The 25,379-nt window shown below is 36.3% G+C and overlaps 1 protein-coding gene across 2 annotated transcripts in view; it reads right to left on the reverse strand.

The window, feature by feature from the left end:
• Positions 1-4,155: 4,155 nt before the first annotated feature.
• The window catches only part of man2a1 (mannosidase, alpha, class 2A, member 1), a 248,185-nt gene continuing 226,961 nt past the window's right edge, over positions 4,156-25,379 (reverse strand). Inside the window, exons 19-22 of one of the 2 annotated variants that reach the window (XM_088911950.1) lie at positions 24,222-24,355; positions 12,396-12,587; positions 7,686-7,796; positions 4,156-5,767 (exon numbers count right to left, since the gene is read on the reverse strand). In XM_088911950.1, the coding sequence (XP_088768076.1) occupies positions 5,615-5,767; positions 7,686-7,796; positions 12,396-12,587; positions 24,222-24,355 (590 nt within the window). In that variant the 3' untranslated portion in view covers positions 4,156-5,614. Of the gene's footprint in view, positions 5,768-7,685; positions 7,819-12,395; positions 12,588-24,221; positions 24,356-25,379 lie in introns of those variants that run through there. The other variant, XM_088911951.1, reaches the window with a different exon arrangement.

Below are 25,379 nucleotides of genomic sequence, written 5' to 3' on the forward strand. Positions count from 1 at the left end.
TAAAATGGATTTCATTTATGACAAAATTTTAGATTGGTTGAATGCCCCCCTTTAGTTTGCAAGCTTTCTTTATGTATATAAATTAAAAACAAAACAAATAAGAATATTTCCATTTTATTTATGCCATTATATTACATTTCACCAAAAGATATAAAAATCTTGAAGAAAAAAAATCAAACATTCAAAGAAACACCTAAACCACTCAAATTATATACATGGAAAGGAATATTCAAAAAGGCATTCAGTGTGAAAAATAAACATCCTTCTGAGAGCTAAATATTCAATTCTGCCAAATCACTTGGTAACTCTAAACTACATGAACCTATTTTTTCTCCTGGTGTATTTCTGTACTGCTGGAAAGGTATTTGTCACGATACTGATAACTGATTAAATTCTTATTGCTAGCAAATTAGCCTTGAGATTCCAATTAAGACCCATATTCTTCTTATGTGCTCACAGAATTATACAATATAATATTTTAGATAAGAAGAAAGAGTAACACAGCACCTTAATTTTACTTTTTTCAAACACATAATCCTGTGCTTGAATGTAGGACCAGAGCATGAATGTGTCTTTCAGTAACTTTAAAAAAGACATTTCCAGAAAACCTTTTTAAACTTTGTAATAAGAGAAACAACAATACTGCAATACTGTGTGGGCAGCACTACAAAGAATAAAGCAAATACAACTTCCTTCTGGCAGGATAGTTTCTAGTCAGTACTTAGTGCTAAAGCTTCTTTTCTTGTCACTGATGTACAAGCAAACGTCCAGATTAATAAAAGTCCTTACTCTTACACTACTGTCAAATATTTAACAAAAAGATGCTTGCTGAGTATAATGGCAATTTTCATTTTTGCTACCAGTGGGTTTGTATGAATGTGCATTGTTTAAAATGAACAATTAAGACATCCATCCATTTTCTAAACACCCTATCTAATGCAACCACTAACCACTGCACCACTATGTTGTCCTCAGTTAGACATTGGAAATAATATTTTCTTATTTACATAAATCCTAGAATCAGTTGCCAAACGGAAGCTGTATTTTGGTTTTCTGCATTATCAAAATTAACATATGACATGTAGAGTTTACTGTTACTATTAAGTTGCTAGAGATTTAGATATTGACTTTGTGTGTCATAAACCTGAATGTGGCTGAACATGGGAATGGATTTCTTCGACTCCATCGGTAAAGATGCTGCTAAAAGTTCAAAACATGCATTGGGTTAGACCATCATATGAAAGCACACCAGCTGTGAAAACATCACCAATTAAGGCACACGCAGACAACACAGATATTGCCATGTTGCCGCCTAATGATTTTCATTGTGCTAAATACAGCCAGCTGAACAACTTCAATAGAGCAAATGGGTAAAGATTTGACTGAATGAGATTTGGCATCCCTTAGAACATAAATGCAGAAGAAGAACACACAAATCTGTGATTACAGCAAGCCCATGACTTTTTTTCTTTGATACAAAAATTAAGTGGATTATTCTTTGCTTCATAAATTATTAGTGCCATCAAATTCTGTGTAACAAATGCATGAAAAATAGCTCTTTTGCATAAAGTAACACATGTAACTTTATTTACAGGTAAGGTAGAATATAACAGTACTGTATAGATAGACTTTCAGTAGACTGTTACAGCAGTGTCTGTAGTGTATTTTTAAATTGACCTCGACTCGAGATTATGCATTTTGGCTTGCAGTGAACAACTAATTTTAAAAATATGGATGTGGTTAATACATCAAACTGCTATTGCAATATAACTTTTTAAAATACCACACAATCCAGTTTGAGATGAAAATAATATTCACCTGCTATATAATGAGGGTGGTTTACTTTAGAGATTTATATTTGTGGTGAACATGTAACCTAAAAACTAGCTAATAAACTGTAATTATATGATAATGTTCTAATGGTATAATCACTGAGGTCTTGGACTAAGGGACTTTGAAGAAGTCAAAGTGGCACGGCACATTATCCCAAATCTGAGAAAACATACCCATGCCCACAAGCAGCCCATCCCAAACAGCCTATGGATTTTATGCTAGGATAGCCACTTTAGGATGAAGATTCAGAGCAAAAGACTATGTCACCCAGGACCAAGATTTGCTGTGATGTGAAAGAACATAAAAAAATGCAGTGCATCCGAATCTTCTAAAACCCTGCACCTTCACCCCAAACTTTCTGGGAGAAGACAGACATTGTACCAGACAGGTCTCTGGTGATCATACTGATGGGGGATTGGATAGTGAAGTGTCAAATAGGGGTAATGAGGATGGTTGGGGTGAAATCAGGAGCACCACAGTAGTGTGATAGATTTTTTCCACTGACAGTTGGGCGACCCATGGCCATCGGGGGGATAACCATCAAATTGATCTAATTCTAATTGATGTACAGAATCAAACTCACAGGTTGAAAAGCAGGGATGGCAGGGATGATAGGGCTAGTGCAGTGACTAATGACAGGGACTGGAGGGTCCTACCAGAGGAGAAGACACAGAGAACAACAGTGTTAAACTGTCACTCTTAGCCAAGTGTTCTCAAAGGAAGCACCTAGCTCCAAAAAGACTGTCCTATGAGGCCCATGGCATGGAGTGTCCTATGTTAACAGATGAACAGTGTTTGACCAGGCGTGAGAAAATTTAAACATTACCAAAGAAAAAGGGGTATTATGTAAGAGAATTTCAAACGTAAAGCCTCAGCTTTCATTTTGTAAAACAGGTGAAGGTGTAACCAGATAACACAAAAGTGTGTGGCGCAGGTCATGGGGGTGTGCCAACAGGTATGTAGGCTGCACACAGCTTGGTACTTACACATGAACATGGGAACAGTCCCATTGTATTGTTTTGTTTTTCAAGTGAAGTGAATGAGCCTCAGGTAATTGGGGTTGGGTATGTAAATATATTTGTGTTTAAAGGCATTCATATTTTGTTAAAATAGATTTTAAGTTTAATGGTGGACAGATGCTACAAAGAACTGCATTAGAGCCCATCAGGTTAATGTATTTGTTTCTTAAAATAAGTTGTAAATATTCCTGCTACATGTTGCTGGAAGTATGTCCTTTCATTACTTAGGATGTATATTAACCTGTGCACCCAGACAGACAGTGTATAGGAACAGCTATTGCCTGAAATCAATAGCATAGGGCTACCCATACAAAATAATACTGAAGCTTTTGAGGTGTTCTCTTTAGCACAATTTGGACAAATACTAATTGCTTTCTGAACATATCTTTAAAGGGATAACTGTCAATGAATCTGCAATTATTTCTAAATTCTGTGTTTTTACTTTAAAAAAAACTGTTTCCAATAACTTTACAATGCCAGAAAGACACTTTAGTTAGCTTTGTTTGTTCTAGTTAACAAAGAGGAACAGAGAAATTTGTAGGTCAATTACTTTCAGTTTCTCAACATACATAATTTGCGAGTTTGAATGTATCACTACTGTGTTGTTCGTGTGAACAGGTGAGAATATTTTAAAACATTAGGCACTCCTTTGAATACGTAACATGTTTAAACAAGAAATTTAACATACACCCTTCAAAGGGGCTGTGTTTCATTAAAGTATTTTGTGCATAGAAAAAAAACACACATTGAAATTAATAAGCCTGCATACGTCTGCCAGAATCCAACAAAGACTTATTATTATTGTCATTTCCAATTCATTTTGATTTAATAACTGCAAACTATACAAACCAGTAGTTGGTAGATCTGTAAATTAAAAAAAATATATAAACAAAGTACACTTTTGTGTTATATTAAAAAAATATCACAGTAAAAATCAGCTGTAATTGTTTTCCTATTGTGGGAATTGATGTCTTCATATTCATTAGGAAAGGACAGGAGATGTGGCTGTCATAGCATGTCTTTTAAAACATCACTGGATTTTTTATTTCTGCTCGTCCTCTTTAAGTAGTGTTGAAAAACACATTGACAGTTAATTGCCATTATCCGATTAACCAGCATGCTTGCATGACTACACAAACACAATCGGTTGTCCCATGATGAGCACACCTTAGTTTTGTAAGAATCAGCTAATAGAGGTTGACATTTTTAAATGTTACTGATTTTAACCCTTTTCAGTACACTCTTATTACCATCATTTTGGTTTACTTTCAATCCATAAAAAATGCAAAGTACCAGTCCTCGGTGAATTGGACACGTTTATGTAGCCTCCAATGTCAAAACCATTTGAAAATATAACATTTTGCCCTCATTATTTTAAATAAAAGCCCACCACCATAAAGCATTATAAGAGAAGATTCTTAAAAAAACAGACATTCAGCATAAGTTAAAGAGAACTACTGCAAAACCCAATCTCCTTCACACAACTAGTAATTTCTTGTAAAATGTAAAGTGAAAAATGAATTTAAATAATTCATTTTCAATTTTGAAGAAAACCAGCTGTAAAAATTATAAACCTGATAGAACTTTAAAAATAAAAGTCCCCTTAACTCAATTAGGTCCATATACATCACAAATGATTAAGGATCAATGATCAAATATGCAATTCAGAAAGCTCACTGCAAAGCTGACTTTCTCAACTAATCATATCTACTTATACAACACACTCCATAAAATCAATTAAAACATAATTTGGAAAACATTGCCCAACAAACTATAAAGCAATCCACATTCATTGCACATAAACAGAAGATTAATTACTCTCCCATTCCCCAAAGAAAGAAAAATAAGCCTGGCTGATCTCAATGAAAAAAGAAATTATTTGTTTTTTCCTTGGCAAAATAAGCATACTGTATAGCACTTGAAATTACCAGTGGTGCAATGACATCTAATTTTATCATTACCATACATTTAAAGTTCCCAGAAGTGAAACAGTCTGAAGAAGACTGGCTTACATTTTGCTCTGGTGACTTTTCTGAAATTTCATCTGCATTGTTGATAAACATGAAACACTTCACTACAACAGAACTGTGACACCAAGATACAGTACAAAGACAAGATAGTAAGAACAGTACATAAAAGATTCATTAAGAAACCTGAAAATAAGGCACATTTTAATCCCATATGGCAACTTTGGAATAATAAAAAAATCCACTTGAGAATCCTTTTTTGTTCCCTGTTCCAAAAGATGGGATAGTAATTCTTAAACTAAAACTGTTCCATTGCACATTACTTAAGACGCAGATGTATCAGAAATGTACAGCTCAATAAACTATCCAGACCAAAGGTCAAAGATTACCTCCTCTTAACAAATTCAGTGGAATTCTGTTTTCTCACTTCAGCAGAACATTTGCATTCAACCCCAGCACCAGACTTCCTATAGAATCCAATGGTTAAACATTTTTTCCAGCACAGTGATGTCTTTTTCTTGAGTCTTTTTAGTTGCTTAAAAGAAAAAAAAACGCTTGGGAAAACGCTGAACCTGAGACTGTGCGGGACAAGGAACATTTCCATTGTATATTGCACTCCCTTGTGAGGCTTAAGGTGATTTGTATTTTGATGATGAACCCAATACTCTATTGTCTTTCCTGGTTAAGGATACAGTCTCATGGCTTATGATGCACACATAATTCATTAAAAACAGGAAAAGGAAGTCTTTCCTCACAGTATTGTCAAATCTTGTGCATATCATGAGGGGGGCAACTTCATCTCAGTTTTATTCGGAAAGTACTGAGCTCCATAGACTTAAGGTGTATCTCGTCTGTGTTCTTGCCTTCATCAGATGTGTGCATCAAAGATAAAGACACTGGTGTGAAGCTCTGCACTTTCATTTCCTTGAATATCCCCTCCAGGGCAATCTATGATAAAAAAAGAAATAGATTCAGTGTTGAGACAATTAAATAGATCCAGCACATTAATTAGTAAAACCAACATTTTATTGTACACTGATGTTACTCAGGCGTCACATAGTCTTTCAGACTTTCTTCTTTTTCAGACTTATAAATATATCAAATCATAGTCATATTTCCAGATTTATAATGTACAGAAATTTTAAGGCAGGTTTTGTAAGTGAATATCTTTGAACCATTTGTGAAAATAGTAAAGTATTTTAAGTTTTTTTTTCTAATAAAAATGTAGCTGGTCAATAATTTATCCATGTTTATAATCACAAAATGGAAAAGGCCAAATTTATATTTTAATCAAAGTTTAAAAGAGATGACAGATGAAACAGGATCATGCTGAGGATTTTCCGGCTTCTCATCAGGCTAATACACCATAGGAACTGTTCCCTTGTTGCCGACGGGCTTCCTTGATTAAAAGTAGCTTTGAAGAACATAAATTGTGCTGTCAGGGAAAGTGAAAGCTTTTTCTTGTCATTGGTAAGGAAAACACTATGTGTACAGGAACACAAGTACACTGCATTCAAAGAACAGATATGCATAAGCAGTGCATAAACTCTGCTTTTGTACCTGGACTACATAACATAACCACATGGGATGTCAATCAAATTAAATATTTTATCCCAAGTCGACTGTCTAAACATTGTTTAACATTAAACAAAATGCTCCATGTTTTCCAGCTAAAGGCATTAATCTCTGTGGAATTTACAGAAAAACACTGCCACTCCTGTACATTTAAATACAGAAGACTGAAAAACCACAGGTCACTCTTTCCTCAGAGATATATGCTGCCAAGTTTGTTTTGATCTGCCAATCCAGACCTAATAAGCCATCCACTCCCCATATCAGCATTATCCAATCTAGCAGACAGTGCTGGCAGGGTCAAAGGACAGTAGTACATGTGAAACAGTAATTGGGTAATACTCTGACAAATTCTGCACCTCAAGGATACTCAAGTGGATATTCTTAAGCCTTTTCTTAAATACCCTAACTTTCCTTTTAATCCTGTATAAGAACCTTGTTTAAAGAACCCATGCATTCAAAACAGGACTTCTTGCTTCATATATTAATTCTCTCATCACCTAGTGCTCAAAGTTCTGATTATTCTCTCTGTAATCTTGTTTTATTTCTTAGCTTTTATCCTATACTAAGTAGACCAGTAGTTTGGTTTCTGTTGTTCCTGTTGTCCCAATACCATTAAAAAACACACTGGCCCCAATACCATTAAAAAACAGGGCACTGGCAAAAAATTAGAGGATACAGTAAAAATATACAACGCCTTTCAATTTAAAGTGACCAGTACAATTGCTACAGTTATGCACAGAATATCTGAAATAATATTTATAAAGGGATAGGTGTCAAATTGAAAATTCTGCAGAATAAGAATAATGTCAAATTCAGAAACATGGAACCCTTTATCTAAATGTGAGTAATGTTAAATGCAAACAGCCATTTAAATCTCTTTATATACATACACAAAACAAGGCTATAAATCTTTGCTCTTAAATTTCCAGGACAGCAATGGAGCCATTGATGTCTGTTCCCTTTATACAGTGAAAAAAAACTTTAAACAATTTTTTATATTTTTGGCCACTCTTTTTGAAGCTGAAAATACAGTTTTTGGGTAATATAGAAGAACATGATTTTAAATATAAAGTAACAAACATATATTTTGTTTATATATATAAACATATATTAACATATAATAAACATCTGTATTCAGAATACAAGCATAATTAAAAAAAGCATTTTAAGTACATTATTGGTTAAAGCAACTTTAAGAACTTGACTGCAACCAAAACGTTTTCAAAAACAGTAGAATAAAGAAGCCCCAAGCACCAGGACTGGGAAGTGTTACAATGTTTAGTGCAATTACCTTGCCAAGTGTTGTAGAACAGAGCAACCCTGTGTTTTTAGTGGAGAATCTACAGTCAAATCCTTTTCTATGCAAAATTAAGGCTGCTTCATCTGATGGCCCATCTCCCTCCTGCAAAGAAAATAAGTTATTTCTTAATGATCAATGCACAACCATCCTTAACTCCTGAAGGGCATCTCAGTTTTAACACTATGACTTTATGAGATTTTTTCTTTCACAGCTCAGCTGCACCTCCAGCAGTCTTCTAAAATAACTGAAAGTTCCACTGTGTAAAAGGTCATTGCAGTTCAATGAAATAAACCAATAAGCAGTTTTTTCTCCCTTCAGCTCTTCTGAGTTCTATTTTAATAATGTTTTTCCCCTGAAAATATTGAGGGGGAAAATTGCAGGATGACTAAACAAAACTTCTGTGTATTACTTTTACATACAGTATATAAGTTCAGTAACTCAAGCGGAAGGAATGAGTTTTCTGGAGTTCTTGTGGAATTCTCTTTGCAGACTGACTATGAGTCTAGGACACCATGAATGAGAATCAGAACATGGCAATACTAAACAGAATGAGCTTTAATTTAAACACCCTGACTCCACTTTCCAAGGAAGTGGACTTAAAATAGATGAAATAATACTTATACATTTCATATCCTTCAGTAACTTTGATGAGTTTCAGGCTCAATGCTGTTACTAATGAATATATCTCATTTTTCATTTCTTGAACTCTAGAAGAAATCTCCAAGATGATACTTTGTCAGAAATTCGAATGGGGATATCAGGATTCATTTCAGTAATTTTTCTACAGAAATGGAATTTATATTTACCTATGTTCATTTTGAAACTATCACTTCTTTTCTTGAAATACAGTGGTGTGAAAAAGTGTTTGCCCCCTTCCTGATTTCTTATTTTTTTGCATGTTTGTCACACTGAAATGTTTCAGATCATCAAACAAATTGAAATATTAGACAAAGATAACACAAGTAAACACAAAATGCAGTTTTTAAATGAAGGTTTATATTATTAAGGGGAAAAGAAATCCAAACCTACATGGCCCTGTGTGAAAAAGTGATTGCCCCCTAAACCTAATAACTGGTTGGGCCACCATTAGCAGCAACAACTGCAATCAAACGTTTGCGATAACTGGCAATGAGTCTTTTACAGCGCTGTGGAGGAATTTTGGCCCACTCATCTTTGCAGAATTGTTGTAATTCAGCCACATTGGAGGGTTTTCGAGCCTTAAACACTTTTTTAAGGTCATGCCACAACATCTCAATCAGATTCAGGTCAGGACTTTGACTAGGCCACTCCAAAGTCTTCATTTTGTTTTTCTTAAGCCATTCAGAGGTGGACTTGCTGGTGTGTTTTGGATCATTGTCTTGCTGCAGAACCCAAGTGCGCTTCAGCTTGAGGTCACGAACAGATGGCCGGACATTCTCCTTCAGGATTTTTTGGTAGACAGCAGAATTCATGGTTCCATTTACCACAGCACGTCTTCCAGGTCCTGAAGCAGAAAAACAGCCCCAGACCATCACACTACCACCACCATATTTTACTGTTGGTATGATGTTCCTTTTCTGAAATGCTGTGTTACTTTTACGCCAGATGTAATGGGACACACACCTTCCAAAAAGTTTAACTTTTGTCTCGTCAGTCCACAGAGTATTTTCCCAAAAGTCTTGGGGATCATCAAGATGTTTTCTGGCAAAACTGAGACGAGCCTTTATGTTCTTTTTGCTCAGCAGTGGTTTTCGTCTTGGAACTCTGCCATGCAGGCCATTTTTGCCCAGTCTCTTTCTTATGGTGGAGTCATGAACACTGACCTTAACTGAGGCAAGTGAAGCCTGCAGTTCTTTGGATGTTGTTGTGGGGTTTTTTGTGAGCTCTTGGATGAGTCGTCGCTGTGCTCTTGGGGTAATTTTGGTCGGCCGGCCACTCCTGGGAAGGTTCACCACTGTTCCATGTTTTCGCCATTTGTGGATAATGGCTCTCACTGTGGTTCGCTGGATTCCCAAAGCTTTAGAAATGGCTTTATAACCTTTTCCAGACTGATAATCTCAATTACTCCGTTTCTCATTTGTTCCTGAATTTCTTTGGATCGCAGCATGATGTCTAGCTTTTGAGGATCTTTTGGTCTACTTCACTTTGTCAGGCAGGTCCTATTTAAGTGATTTCTTGATTGAGAACAGGTGTGGCAGTAATCAGGCCTGGGTGTGGCTAGAGAAATTGAACTCAGCTTTCCAAAGATGTGATGAACCACAGTTGATTTATGTTTTAACAGGGGGGGCAATCACTTTTTCACACAGGGCCATGTAGGTTTGGATTTTTTTCCCCTTAATAATAAAAACCTTCATTTAAAAACTGCATTTTGTGTTTACTTGTGTTATCTTTGTCTAATATTTCAATTTGTTTGATGATCTGAAACATTTCAGTGTGACAAACATGCAAAAAAATAAGAAATCAGGAAGGGGGCAAACACTTTTTCACACCACTGTATATAAATGCAGAGGGTAGACAGAAAACATGCTAGGGAACTACCTTATCAGTATTATAACTTGGATGTTATCCCATCTAATTTTCACATATTCTGAAAGATGATCCTTGAGGCTGAAGACCTGCTATCGATCATTGATCAACAGGTAGAGAAACTGGCTCACAAAGAAACCAACAGGCTTCTTCCATGATGATTTCAATAATCCTCTGAGTTGCTGAAATGCATACTTTGCTTACTACCTATTTACTTTTGGTGAACCATTTAAAGTAATTTTACAGCTGTAAGAGGGCTAGATCAGAGTTATATAATCTGCCAGTTCTGCACTGCTGCTTGGGGAATTCTGGGCAAAGTCAGCTAGTGAAATGGGTCATAGAGTTCAACCTGCGCTCATACAAGGGTCTTCAATGGTTGAACCACTCAAGAGATGCATAATCAATGAAAATCTCACTATTAAAAAAATATTGTTAGGGGGATAGTAAGGAAAGTTGAGAAGCTTAAACTACATTTTTCATGGGTACTGTAAACAGAGTATGTTCTGAATATTCTCACAGTCATCCATGTAAATATTACATTACATTTTGAATACTTAAGCTCCCTGCATTCACATAGAAGAGAAATTATTCTAGTTAATATTTAAACATTATTCAATTGAAAAGCATTAATAATGAAACAAGTTCAAATTACTCTGATGTAAAGAAAATGAAAAGGCTATTCAGTTCAGGATCTTCTCTGTGTTATGCCTTATTAAGAAGCTTGACAGGGTTTCTCTGAATTTTTCTGTATTGACACACACCTAACCAATCAACCTCAATTGGTTTAATCATTCCCTTGATCTTCAGTAGCACTACATACTAACCCATGCATCCATTTTCTAAACCCAATCTAACACAGGGTCGCTGGGGTGCCAGAGTCTATTCCAGCAAACAAAGGGGACAAGGCAGGGTACATCACCGTGCACATTACACACGCAATTACCCAATTAGCAACCTAAAAAAGGGGTATACATATTTATTTTCATCCTTAAAATTTCACTTGTACATAAAGTTCTAAAAACACTCATAATTTTACCAACATATTTTTCACTTGCTACTGTTACATAGATATATGAAAATAGTTCCTGTATATTTTCACAGTGGTACATCCAGTTTCTCATTATGTGTCCTTGAGCAACAGCTTCTGCAGATATAAATGATTACATCTAGTAGTTTGTCTTTGTCATGTAAACTTCTCTTAAAGATTTTGTACTGTAAACTGCCTCATCACTAAGCCTCCTGCGACAAAGACAGTTCAGTCTCAGCTGACAACCTGGTAGATCCCTTTAATTAATAATTGAACAAATTGGCAAGCATATTCACCCCCCTTAAAGTAATTACAGAAGAATCTTTGGCTTGAGAGGACACTGCATCAATCAAAGGATGTCTGTCCCTTCGAAAAGAAAAATGAGCCAAATTACAATAACATGTTCAGCACCAGAAATTACTTGAAAATTGAGGGAAGGGGCTTGAGATATAGGGCTCTTTATGTCTTGTTTCCGTCAGCTACAGATTCTCAACCACAAAGAGGTCATCACCAGTTCACCAGTTTGGTCCTCAGGTAAAGTAGCACATGTTCCATATTATTTATGTTTTTTAATATTAAGCATTCATAAGCTGTAATATTTGGAACACACTTTATTGACATGGCCAATGAATGTAAAATGTTGTTTGGTAGCATGTTTAAAATAATCCGAAAGACATTTGAACATTTTTTCTTTTTGTATTTTTTTATTTTACATCTACCCAATAAGAAAAATCCAATTATTTTCATGAGTCCTGTATCGCACGTAAAAATAAGAATGATAATGATTTTCCTTGGACATTTCAACCCATCAATGCTATTCATTGTTTAGACATGTTGCAAGCTTCACAATGCCTTACAGGAGAGCTATTGCAGGTTGGCTCTCAGATGTCAATGGAAGCCTGCAAGGGGCCTGGGAAGATGGTCAATAGCTAGCTAGTCACATTATCCAAGCTCAGACTATCAGGCTATAGTGCTAAACCTGTGTTCAAAAAGAGTGCCTTTTTCTGACTGAGCCTCTGGGGAGTCCATGATTTCATTGTAAAATGCTTACTAAACAATATTAGAAAAAAATCTTTCCATAGGCCACATGAAAAAAGGAATATTAATCCCTAAACATCGTTTTAAATATACAGGTAAAATTTTTTTAAATGAAAATGATAGAAACATACCTTTGACTGTATGGTTCGGAGATTAACCAAATGCATGTCACAGGGCATTGATGAAACAAGTGGGCTGAAGGCTGAGAGTGATGCATCTCCAAAATCAGTGCTAACAGCCATAGGAATAACTGGGTGATTCAAGTACAATGAAGATACATGGCTCAGCAGAGAGGGATAGCTCGATGGTTTGTTGTTCTCTTTCTGTTAAATAAAGCATAAAAACAAGATTAAGCAATAATACTACAGATTTTGCTGAAGGCAAATAGACTTATTAGAACTGAATTACTCAGAACAGCCAAATGGATTTTTCTTCTCTTATTAAAATAAATCTTTCTGATACAAAATCCTCATTATTTGTTAAGCCCTTCTCTGATCTTAATATATAATAAGTACACATCAAGCTTTCAATGTATGGAATCTCAATGAGCACGAGGGCCTCGTTTCTTTGAAAAGGGTAGCCTTTCCTCACATTTTAGAGTGAGGTACTATGGCAGTAATTTAAGTGTATACACACATTGTACATACCAGAGCTAGAAAATTCAGACAAATACAGTATGTGGAGGATACTGAAAACTGCTTTGAGTAATTCAAAATAATAACTATTTCCATAGAAATGGATAATGGTTTGGCTAATGTTATACTGGATTAATAGATGCCTGACCTGACTTTTTAATATTTGATTTGAATAGTAGCTATGTGAAGTGTTACTAAAAAGGCACTGTCCAACAGCAATTATTAGACACAAAGCAAAAATACCTTAAAACACATGGTATATGTACACGAGCTTTCAGATAGGCCATAAAAATGGAAATATAAATTATGCCTAACTGAAGATGCCAAACAATTTCATAAACAGGTTATGTCACTGTTCAAGTGCAGTTTAACTCTGCACCAGGCAGCCAGGGACACAAGGTATTCTAGTAACCCAGCCTGGAAGAGACTGAATTGTGTATTATCTTGGGAGAGCAAAAACAAAAACCCTAATCTTAGCTACAGTATATTTCCACCTAACAATTTTCTAACCACTTTTTCCAATAAAGGGTCACTGGGGATCCGATGCCTATTGCAGCAGGTAATGGGTGCAAGGCAGGATACACCCTGTACAGGATGCCAGTCCATTGCAGGGCACCCACAGAAGCAAACCAACACACTCACATCAGAGCCAATTTTCCCAGAAGTCAATTAAACTTCCAGTATGTCTTATGACTGTTGGAAGCAATCAGAGCAACTGGAGGTCTAGAATTGAACCCAAGGCCCCAGCACTGCAATGCCTATCATAGTACTACCGTTTCTCTCTGCAGTATATTTCGTAGGTGATAAAAAGAAATTCATTCAGTGGTTGGTTATTACAAAAGTGATATAAGACTCAAAGAATCAAAAGCAAGGTTTAAGAATGCAACTCTGGATGAAGGATATACTGTACATTGATGGAAAATGTTAAGAATTGTTTGTGAATTCAAAACTTATTTTTTTGTTCTAGAAGATGACATTTTTTTCAAAGAATGTCAGAATATGTCCTATTCAATGTAGCCTGTTACAGGTGTGCTTCCCATAGATGTGTTTTTGCAAAATTACCATCAAGATCTCTTCTCTCTGTTCTGCAAATACAATTTTCTGTTCATGAAGAAAACATTGGTGCATCATAACATGCCTGAGTTTTGAATACATCAGACATTGAATTAATCAATAATATAATTAGTAATAGCAGTTAATAAAGTTTATTTCTAAAAAAAACTTTAAAAACTATTGCAAAGCACAAAACAGGGGAAACAGAGGAAGGCGCTGAAGCAAATTGACATAAGAATATAACTGACATAATGTAGATTATGAATTCAATATCACTGTACAGTAACGCATAACATATACAATGTCTTTATTTAAATTATCATTCTAAATCTGAGATATGGAAACTTTTTAAAAAATAATTAATACCCCAATGCATACATTGCTTAGGTATTTTTGAGGTTCAGACTTGTTAAGGGTGTTTAGCCTCGCTTTTCCAGTCTGTTACGTCCCAGTGTGGTCCATGTGTGTTTGTTTAGATGCTATCTTCCACACTTCCTGATTTTGGTTGTTCTCCCTCCCCATTGGTTCATTAATTCATCCATCTTTGCCAATGTGACATCATCTTCAATCAACTATAATAATGTTATTATTATATAATAATGTTTCTTTATTAGACCTATACAATTTAATGCATTAGGAATTCGTCTTTTCGCATATAACAGCTTTTCTCCATGAGACACAGACACACAGACAGGGAGAGAAGCTTGGGGTCAGAGCGCAGGGTCAGTCATTGTACAGCACCCCTGGAGCAGTTGGGGTTAAGGGCCTTGCTCAATCCAACGGAGTAGGATTCCTCTGCCGGCCGCGGGATTTGAACCGGCAACCTTCCAGTCACGGGCGCTGATCCTTAGCCACAGAGCCACTGCTCTGCCTCTTGACCATTCAGAACTTAGCTTATTCAGTATTTAACTTGGAGATTTTCAGAATGAGGGGCCTTTTCGCTTGACTTCGGTTCTGCTCGCCTCAGTTTCGTTTCACTTTCGTTTCTCTCCGTGTTCGTTCGTTTCGCTTCACGTTTGTTGTTTCCGTATAGCTTTGGCTTTGTTGGTTTGTGATCGTTCCCTTGTACTTTTGTTTATTTGTATTATCCTGTATTTCGCCATTACCTTGACCAAATGTATTATATCAACCTCTGTGCCTTTTTGTAGCCTATTCCTTGTGTCTACTCTCGATTTCCCTTTTTTGTATTCATAGTTCACTTTTGTGTATTTGTGTGAACTTATTATTCTTATTATTAATTGTTGTTGTCATCCTGTAAAGCGCTTTGAGAAGCCACCTTTAAAGGCGCCATATAAAATAAAGTTTATTATTATTATTAACTTTTGTGTTAAGGGTTAGTTAAGGTTGTCTAAGAATGTCGGGTACATTCTACACATGTAGTTGATCTTTGCATTAGTAACAATAGTTTAGGATGGATGAGTGCCTTTTGTCTTGTATGGTTTTGGGTAGTTAGTGAAGGTTAGCCAGGGCGTTAGAAGACGCTGAAGACCGAGTGTTTTGGGTTTTGTTTTGGTAGATAGGCCAGCTTCCCCTCACTTTATTAGCCAGCTCCATTTTGTTTGTTATTTTGTTTTCTTTGGTACTGCTCTAGTTCCTGTTCCCTGTGTGTTATTGTGTCCCATAACGTACCAGTCACTTATTCACTTTAAAATAAATAACTTTTGCACCAAAACTTGTTGCCACGCTTCCTAAGTCCCTCACCAGAAACCCACCTGTATCCAAATCATCCTAAAGGTTACATCCTTTTACCCCTAGACACTTGGGGTCGTAACACAGTCACACAGAAAAAAAGTTCTGTTTTAGCAAAGAGCAGCAAAGTGACACTGCTTGTATTGCTTGCCGCTTGAGTGGATACTCTCAGTGCATTACAGTAACGCCCAAATTATTTGGTTACAATTTAAACAATTAATTCATAATCATAAATGTAAAACACTAGAAAGAAAATTAAAGACCTAACAATAATATTACATCACTAAAAAAAATTATAATTGTAGTTTATATATTCACAAGAAAAGATTATTTTACGCCTCAGCCCTGAATTGATTATATGCCCAGTTTTGTTTTATCATACTTACATGGCTTCTTACTTAATGTACTAAACCTAATTGTGTGAAAATATAATGCAATTCTAGTTTTACAACAGCTGTGCTTTCAAATAAATGTGTTTAGAACACTGGTTGCCAACCCAGATCCTGGGAGATCTCTGTGCCTTCTGGAAGTTGTTTTAGCCAAGTTCATAAATTGCAGGCTAATTGATTTCAATTTTCTATTTGAAGTATATGTCAGATTTTAAAAAGTTGAATAGCATTTGGAATTGTTATTGACCCTATCCCATTTTCTGAGTTTTAGAACTCCCCTCATCCATGTGTGTGACTTAGAAATAAAAGCAATTAGACCTCTGCAGAAGGAAAGAAAAATGCTCATTGTGGGAATATTGTTACTCTCACATACAGTGTTGTGAAAAAGTGTTTGCCTCCCTCTTGATTTCTTATTTTTTTGCATGTTTGTCACACTGAAATGTTTCAGATCATCAAACAAATTGAAATATTAGACAAAGATAACACAAGTAAACACAAAATGCAGTTTTTAAATGAAGGTTTTTATTATTAAGGGGAAAAAAAAATCCAAACCTACATGGCCCTGTGTGAAAAAGTGATTGCCCCCTAAACCTAATAACTGGTTGGGCCACCCTTAGCAGCAACAACTGCAATCAAGCGTTTGCGATAACTGGCAATGAGTCTTTTACAGCGCTGTGAAGGAATTTTGGCCCACTCATCTTTGCAGAATTGTTGTAATTCAGCCACATTGGAGGGTTTTCGAGCCTTAACCGCTTTTTTAAGGTCATGCCACAACATCTCAATCGGATTCAGGTCAGGACTTTGACTAGGCCACTCCAAAGTCTTCATTTTGTTTTTCTTAAGCCATTCAGAGGTGGACTTGCTGGTGTGTTTTGGATCATTGTCAGATGGCCGGACATTCTCCAGGATTTTTTGGTAGACAGCAGAATTCATGGTTCCATTTACCACAGCAAGTCTTCCAGGTCCTGAAGCAGAAAAACAGCCCCAGACCATCACACTACCACCACTATATTTTACTGTTGGTATGATGTTCCTTTTCTGAAATGCTGTGTTACTTTTACGCCAGATGTAATGGGACACACACCTTCCAAAAAGTTCAACTTTTGTCTCGTCAGTCCACAGAGTATTTTCCCAAAAGTCCTGGGGATCATCAAGATGTTTTCTGGCAAAACTGAGACGAGCCTTTATGTTCTTTTTGCTCAGCAGTGGTTTTCGTCTTGGAACTCTGCCATGCAGGCCATTTTTGCCCAGTCTCTTTCTTATGGTGGAGTCATGAACACTGACCTTAACTGAGGCAAGTGAAGCCTGCAGTTCTTTGGATGTTGTTGTGGGGTTTTTTGTGAGCTCTTGGATGAGTCGTCGCTGTGCTCTTGGGGTAATTTTGGTCGGCCGGCCACTCCTGGGAAGGTTCACCACTGTTCCATGTTTTCGCCATTTGTGGTTATGGCTCTCACTGTGGTTCGCTGGAGTCCCAAAGCTTTAGAAATGGCTTTATAACCTTTTCCAGACTGATAAATCTCAATTACTCTGTTTCTCATTTGTTCCTGAATTTGTTTGGATTGCAGCATGATGTCTAACATTTGAGGATCTTTTGGTCTACTTCACTTTGTCAGGCAGGTCCTATTTAAGTGATTTCTTGATTGAGAGCAGGTGTGGCAGTAATCAGGCCTGGGTGTGGCTAGAGAAATTGAACTCAGCTTTCCAAAGATGTGATAAACCACAGTTGACTTATGTTTTAACAGGGGGGGCAATCACTTTTTCACACAGGGCCATGTAGGTTTGGATTTTTTTTTCCCCTTAATAATAAAAACCTTCATTTAAAAACTGCATTTTGTGTTTACTTGTGTTATCTTTGTCTAATATTTCAATTTGTTTGATGATCTGAAACATTTCAGTGTGACAAACATGCAAAAAATAAGAAATCAGGAAGGGGGCAAACACTTTTTCACACCACTGTACGTTTGCTCATCATAAATTGATCTATTAAGTATGTTTACACAGAAGTAAAGGATCTAACTTGAGGAGCGATTTTAGGAAAGTTCTACACACTGTTGATCAAAACAATGTGCTTGGAGTATTTTTGAAAACAAGGACTGGACACAGAAACATGTAAACAGAATTTTAAACAAGGAGATCAGCTACAGGTATCAATTATCAATGACGTAGAGCTCAATTGTAACAAAAATCATATTAGAATGATTTTGTCAACTAGATTAATCTCATGAACACAAATACACATTTCTTGAATGTAAAGCAAAATTAACAGCTTTGATGTCCCAGTACTGGAGGGCACGGTATGTATGGTTGCCAGAAACTGTAGCACATTTATGCAGTTGCATAACAACTAGAAGGTCCAGCTTATAAAGCCATTTGCCATCAGGACAATTGGCTCAGAAGCTAATATCATCTGCCAAGGAACTTGTCTTTAAGTTGGAATCCTACACGATATGCTGCTTTTCAGGCTACCTCTGGGAACCCTTAATCAGACAGCTAATGGGGGCCCTTTAACATTATTTTTTATTGATAGGACAGTCCTACTGTGAAATATGTAAATTAACATAAATGTGACTGGTTCATTTATTTTCTTTTTAAAACACATTTGTTTAAACTTATTATTCGTTGCTATATTTTGTTATCTCTGCTCAACAACCTATTAGGCAATTTAATCTTTGTATTAATTTTAAAGCATTACAGTAATCCTTAATATTTAAAATTAAGTTGAAGACATTCAAAATTGATATATATATATATTTAATTATTTCTATTGTGACATTAGCCTCTTGTCAGACTCAACCTGTTCATAAATAAATCATGTAAGAAGGCAGCTGCCTCTGCAAGGATATTTTTCACAATAGCATTTTGTGAAATGGGGCGATGCGGTGGCTCTGTGGCTAAGGATCTGCACCTGCGGCTGGAAGGTTGCCGGTTCGTATCCCACGGCTGACAGAGGAATCCTACTCCACTGGGCCCCTGAGCAAGGCCTTTAACCCCAACTGCTCCAGGGGCGCCATATAAATGGCTGACCCTGTGCTCTGACCCCAAGCTTCTCTCCCTGTCTGTGTGTCTCATGGAGAGCAAGTTGGGGTATGAGAAAAGACAAATTCCTAATAAAAAACTGTATATGGCCAATAAAGTGATCTTATCTTATCTTTGCACAATATCAACACTAACTGTCCCCTGACAAGAGCTCTTTCTTTGTCAATCCACAGGCTGCTTCTGTGTGCCATGGTGTTATGTGTAAAATCAATGGCTCCCAATCTACCAGGGAAATCATACATCAAAAAGCCACTCCGCTAAATCCTCTTTTGCAACATGTGACTGAAATTAAAATGATTAACTCTCCTTCCCAGTCTTCCAATTCTCCAGTTAGGATTTAGGACTTATGCCCAGCTGAAGCCTGCCTTCCTGCCCTTTGTGCCTTCAGAATCACTACTGAGGAATATCAGCCCTCAGCACCATGGATGCATACTACCGAGCTTCCTCTAGATCCTCCTGCACAGGCTGGCAGGTGTTAGCTTGCTTGTCAAGTTGAAATTGCTGAACAAATTGTGTGTCCAGAGCATTTTCCATGATATATTTAATCCTACAAGAACTGGTGTATCTACACCTCTTTAATTTCATTGTCTCCTAAGTGTTCTTTTACAGTATGTCTCATACTTTTTATATTTTTTTCTGTCTTGTGTTCTCTATATACTGATGGCTATTTTGTCTGTGTGGCCTAGTCCCAGAGTCTATGAAAAGATGTAGTGAGCATAGCAGGTTTAGACAGTTTGTAAAGCTCTCTGTCTCCCTCTGAAAGAAAGGCCAAGTCTCAAAACCGGAGCTGACGCCTGCTGGAGTCACAAAGGAGCAAGAGGATGCTGACATTTGTTTATACCATAAATTCTGGAGTTTATGAAGTAATACAAATGTGCTTTTCTCTTGGGTGAGGGCATATAGATTATGGCTTCTTGAAAAAGCAGCCAATTATGTTATATAGATAAAAAGGAGGACATGGTAGGACTTAGTCTTCCTGAGTGATTTCCTTGGTTTTTCATCTCCTCAACATTTTACTAGACTAAATAAATACAGAACATCAGTGTTTTGTGATGAACAGGATGGATGAGACAACCCATTGTAAATACCTAACATAACTAAATGTGGAAGTATAGCAATATTTTTCTTACGGTAAAAATTAACTGAATTTGCTATGATAATTACTTTAGATGTATATTTACAATGGTGACCAGGATATTAACCTATTAATATAACCTTCTGGTTACTTGTACAGCTCAGATATACAGCAGTATAATATACTGTATTGGATATGTTTATATTAAATTTAAAACAATATACTGTAACGTGTATGGCATTTAAATGATTTTAGAGTATATGATTCTTTGAGGATCGTAAAAACTGGCAGCTCCATAAAATATGCAGATTGTTTGACATTACTAGTTCTGTATGGTAAGAACTTCAACTGTTGAGCAAATTAAGTTGCTGAAGGTTTTGTTTAAGGGTTCATATAATCTTACCCTTATACATAATACAATCTAAATGTTAAGAAGGAAGAATTATGGCACCCAACAGTGCCTAATGTAAGCTGGAAAATGTACTCTATAAAGGTCATTTCTAGGTTGCACCAGGAATAATGTTCATGCCTACTGAATTTCCATTGCATTGTGAATTGACTACTGTTGAAACTCAAAAATCTAATTTTAAAATTATTCTCCCTTTTAAAATAAGTAAATAGTGTTTTACACTATTTTAGAGGACATACTTTCAACTCCTAAACATTGTCTTAAATTGTGCCATCCAAAATCATCTAATTAAATATTTCTTATGAACAACCACATTATATTGCAATATTTAAAAATATTAAGAAATAAGAAATAACTGATTTAGCCACTTCATAGTAGTCCACTGTACAGAAATCTCTTGACTTACAAAAGTAATTTGCTCTGTAAATAATTAGCTTATCTCTATAAAAATACATTCAAGCACTGTGTGCACCTATCTCCTTTTTATAAACTTATGTTCTTTCATTATCATAAGATAAAATCCAACAGTATAAATAAAATTTACATAAACCAGGAATCAAATATAAACCAAAAGACTTCTAAGAAGTTCAATACTGTATAAATAAACAGAACATGAGTTAAAACAAGTTAAATATATTTCACAACCTGGTAATCCATAGCACATGAACCCTCTTTTGCCTTTAATAACTTTAAAGATGTACTTCCTTTAGCCATTGTGTTAAAAAACTACTTCTACAACTAGTACAAAAAACAGATATTTGATTGATACTTTATGCAGAACTTCTTTCATGCTTGCAGTCTGCTTTCTTTAGCTCATACCATGCATATTGCACTAGAAACTTTGATAGATAATCAAGAATGCTGCTACTTATGTTGGGTTTGTATTGTTATCCTATTGTAAAAACGTTTTAAAACTAATCTTAAAGGGGAACTGCAGTCCCAATTTCTCAGACCAATTATTAAATCTCAGTAACAAAATAAATTCATTGACATTATCCCAAAATTTCACAAATTCCAAATTAAGTGCAAAATCAAGAACTCTGTGAAACTATCCTTGGTCCTTCACAAATCCTTGGTCTCATCATGGGCGAGAATCACTCTAATGACTAATTGAATGCGATGTACTGTACAAGCGAATAAGTACAGGTTTTGCTGCACAGATTTTACTGCAGAAATGTTCCAACATAATCTGCATGCAGAGTTAACATGCATGTTGTATTTGTGATATTTCTATTGAATTGAAAGAGATGTAGTCGCAAGACTACTTGTTTACAATGCAATAGTGCCACTTCACCTCACCTGAAGTCTGTTGCCTCATTCTGAATCACATAATACTGTGCTACCAGGAAATTGTGTCTATGCAATTGCCAGCAGCCATATCACCCTGCAACTCACAACTGGCAACCCACTGAAGCCAAGCAGGTGTGAGCCTGGTCAGTACCTGGATGGGAGACCTCCTGGGAAAAACTAAGGTTGCTGCTGGAAGAGGTGTTAGTGGGGCCAGCAGGGGGCGCTCACCCTGCGGTCCATGTGGGTCCTAATGCCTAATGATGGGGACACTATACTATAAGCAGGCACCGTCCTTCGGATGAGACGTAAAACCGAGGTCCTGACTCTCTGTGGTCATTAAAAATCCCAGGGCGTTTCTCGAAAAGAGTAGGGGTGTAACCCCGGCATCCTGGCCAAATTTCCCATTGGCCCTTACCAATCATGACCTCCTAATAATCCCCATCTACGAATTGGCTTCATTACTCTGCTCTCCTCTCCAATGATAGCTGATGTGTGGTGAGCGTTCTGGCGCACTATGGCTGCCGTCGCATCATCCAGGTGGATGCTGCACATTGGTGGTGGTGGAGGGGAGTCCCCATTACCTGTAAAGTGCTTTGAGTGGAGTGTCCAGAAAAGCGCTATATAAGTGCAAGCAATTATTATTATTATTATTCTTATTATTTTGTGATGTAAATTGGAAGTTTTACATGTTACTGTGTACATTTTATTTTCATTGTGGTTTGAAATGAATTCATTAATGCCAATTCCTTTTAACCCCAAAATCTAAAAATATATAACTATATACATACTGCATAACAACAGAGTAACAGTTCCATTTTAAGTGACATGAGACAAGGCACCAGGTTTGGCCTACAATATCCTATTAAACTTTGACATCTATCTGTTTTCTAATCTCTAACTAAGAAAACAAGACCAGAGGATGTAAACCATCCAGATAAATTAGGATTTTGAAAAAGCTTCATTATGCTAATCACGTGAGACTATCCAGAAACTTATTTTATGTTTCATTCAACTATATTATTTGGTCCTATTTGACTTAGAAATCAATTAATTACCACTTGGACAGTTTGAATCTTTTCTTCTTATGATGAGATGTAACTCTAATATACACCGCAAATCCATGAGATTAAATTAGTTGTCTTAACCACATTGTATCCCGATGATGTTAGTTTCTTTTTATAAGATTCCCAATTGCTGTTGTTGGGTCATCCTAAACCACTCTTCTTGCTGCATAATTAGGTAGACTCTTATCCTGATTGGAAGCAACCATTACATTCGTTTTTAAGGTTTTGAAAGTAGATACTGTGGTTGCAACTGGGTTTGAACATGGATATCTTTTTATAGCCATCACTTGAATTGTTGAAGTTATTATTTTTCGTAGAGCTTTAGACAGTTCCCTGGCTTCTCCCATAATAAAGTGCTACAGAGGATTGCAGTTTTGTGTTTCTGTGGGCACTTTTAATACCCAGTGGTGATCAAGGTGACTTTCAGAAGCTTCTATAGGCTTTCTAAGGCTATTTGAAAATGGCAGATGATTAAAAATTATTACAGGATCAGATTTACATCATTTATTATACACATATTCACATATAAAATTTATTTAGAGTATTTTGGGATTTGAGTTTTATATTGTGTTGCAATCAATTTAGATAGAATCATGGATCAGGGCAGTTGTCAGAGCATTAAAAACATGTTTTTATGATATTTTGTTCTGGATCAACAAAAGCAGACAGAATGAAATGTCACAAATCTTTCTGGCACAGAAAAAAAGCTGTAGGGATACTGATCAAATGGAGTAAATGCCTCAAAATTCAGAACTAATTTCAGTTGAACAACTCTATCTAGGATATAGTGTAATATAGTTCAAGTTTGACAATACACCAGCTTATCAAAAGAAAGTCTTTCAATAAAAATGTAATGTTTGGGAAATAATGTAAAAATACTAGGTTTCCAAACTAAATAACAGCATTAATAAAATTTATTTTCTATAGTATGATGTATATATTATCTATAAACACAAATGTTTTGAGGTTCTAGTTTTCTATTTAAAAAATAAACATAAATGTTGATTACATTTTCAGGTTCTGAAAAACAGCAAGACACTATATAACAAAACATGTACTTAAGCCTAATATGTGGTGATGTCATGAATGCAGTGTGACATACTAAGATGGCATATAAGGAAATCCATTATTAATGATGCTGTAGCACTGTTACTATCATAATTAAATTTGTACTGAACATGTTGCAGGAATTAGTGCCTGATTACATAAAATCGAGGCTTTTTTCTGTATTAAGTATTTCTGGTGGACTAAATTCTTTGTTGTTCATTCTTTTGTAATCCAGTTACTCTAATAAAGCTGTAGCTCTGCAATAATTACCTCGTCCACACTGATTCTTCTCTCCAGAAGAATGCGAAACAAGTTTGCTGTGATTTTATTATCTTGGATACCCTGTCCTAGTCCGCGGTTGTCATCCTGCATGAGTCTCCGGTCCATGATGACTTCCAACTGGCCTGAGGAGACAAGGTGGACACAGATTGCACTGAGAGTGCGGAGTAGCAGACTTGCAGGCTTCTCATTTAATAAGAAGTTACTCTGAGTAAACATCACCTAGGGGAGCTAGTTGTGACACTTTGGGCTTCTCAGAATATAGAAATTCACAGTAGATATTTGGTAAATGTGTAACTATCCAGCATGACACCTAAAATGCCCAAGGAGATGCTTTTGCTTTTTCTTCATAGACTAAGGATCAAAAGAACCTTGTAACAGCTATTAGAATTTTCTTTTCTACCAGATACACTGAAATTGTGTTGAACAGATGTGAAACAGGCCACATCATTATTCACAATGCTGATTAACAGTTAAGATCAAGAGAGGGAACTACTGTACTGTGAAAGTTCAGTAGCATGTGTGACCACCACAGAACACTTTACACCAGGTTGCAAAAGTTGCCATGCAGGATTCTGTCTTATTCCTCTTGTTTAGCCTGGAAAAGCATGTGCTTGTTCACTGGCAAATGAGCCTACGATGTCACGTCACCCCAGCCCATCTCACAAATGGGGCTTAATTCTGATGAATAGAACATCAGCAGCTTAACTGCCACACTTGTTTTGCAAGAGATCCATTATTAAACCATCAGCATGAGGACTTATGCTGTCCTGCTGGAATATTGTCATGTCAACATAAGCCCACGGGAAGGACAGGAAGTGAGGTCCCAGGACTTGATCAATGTAGCACCATCAAGTTACAAGTTACCATCAAATCACTGCAGACAGAGACTGTATCGTAAACCATCACACCTGGACTTAGTGAGGCTTGCGACTCGTGGTTATTCAGGTTGCTCCCTATCATTTGAAAGACTATGTCTGGCTGTAACATCTTGTTGGATTAGAAACAGCAGGATGTGAATACCCCAGACGATGTAGTGACGTATTCCATCCTCCAAATACTAATGGCCTGAAGACTTGATCTGCAGTGCATATGTTTTCCTTTAATAGATTTTTACATAGCTTGACATTCAACAGGTTAAGTGATCTC

The sequence above is a fragment of the Atractosteus spatula genome, chromosome 3, assembly GCF_055471065.1.
Source record: "Atractosteus spatula isolate fAtrSpa1 chromosome 3, fAtrSpa1.hap1, whole genome shotgun sequence".
In the NCBI taxonomy this organism is placed as follows: Eukaryota; Metazoa; Chordata; class Actinopteri; order Semionotiformes; family Lepisosteidae; genus Atractosteus; species Atractosteus spatula.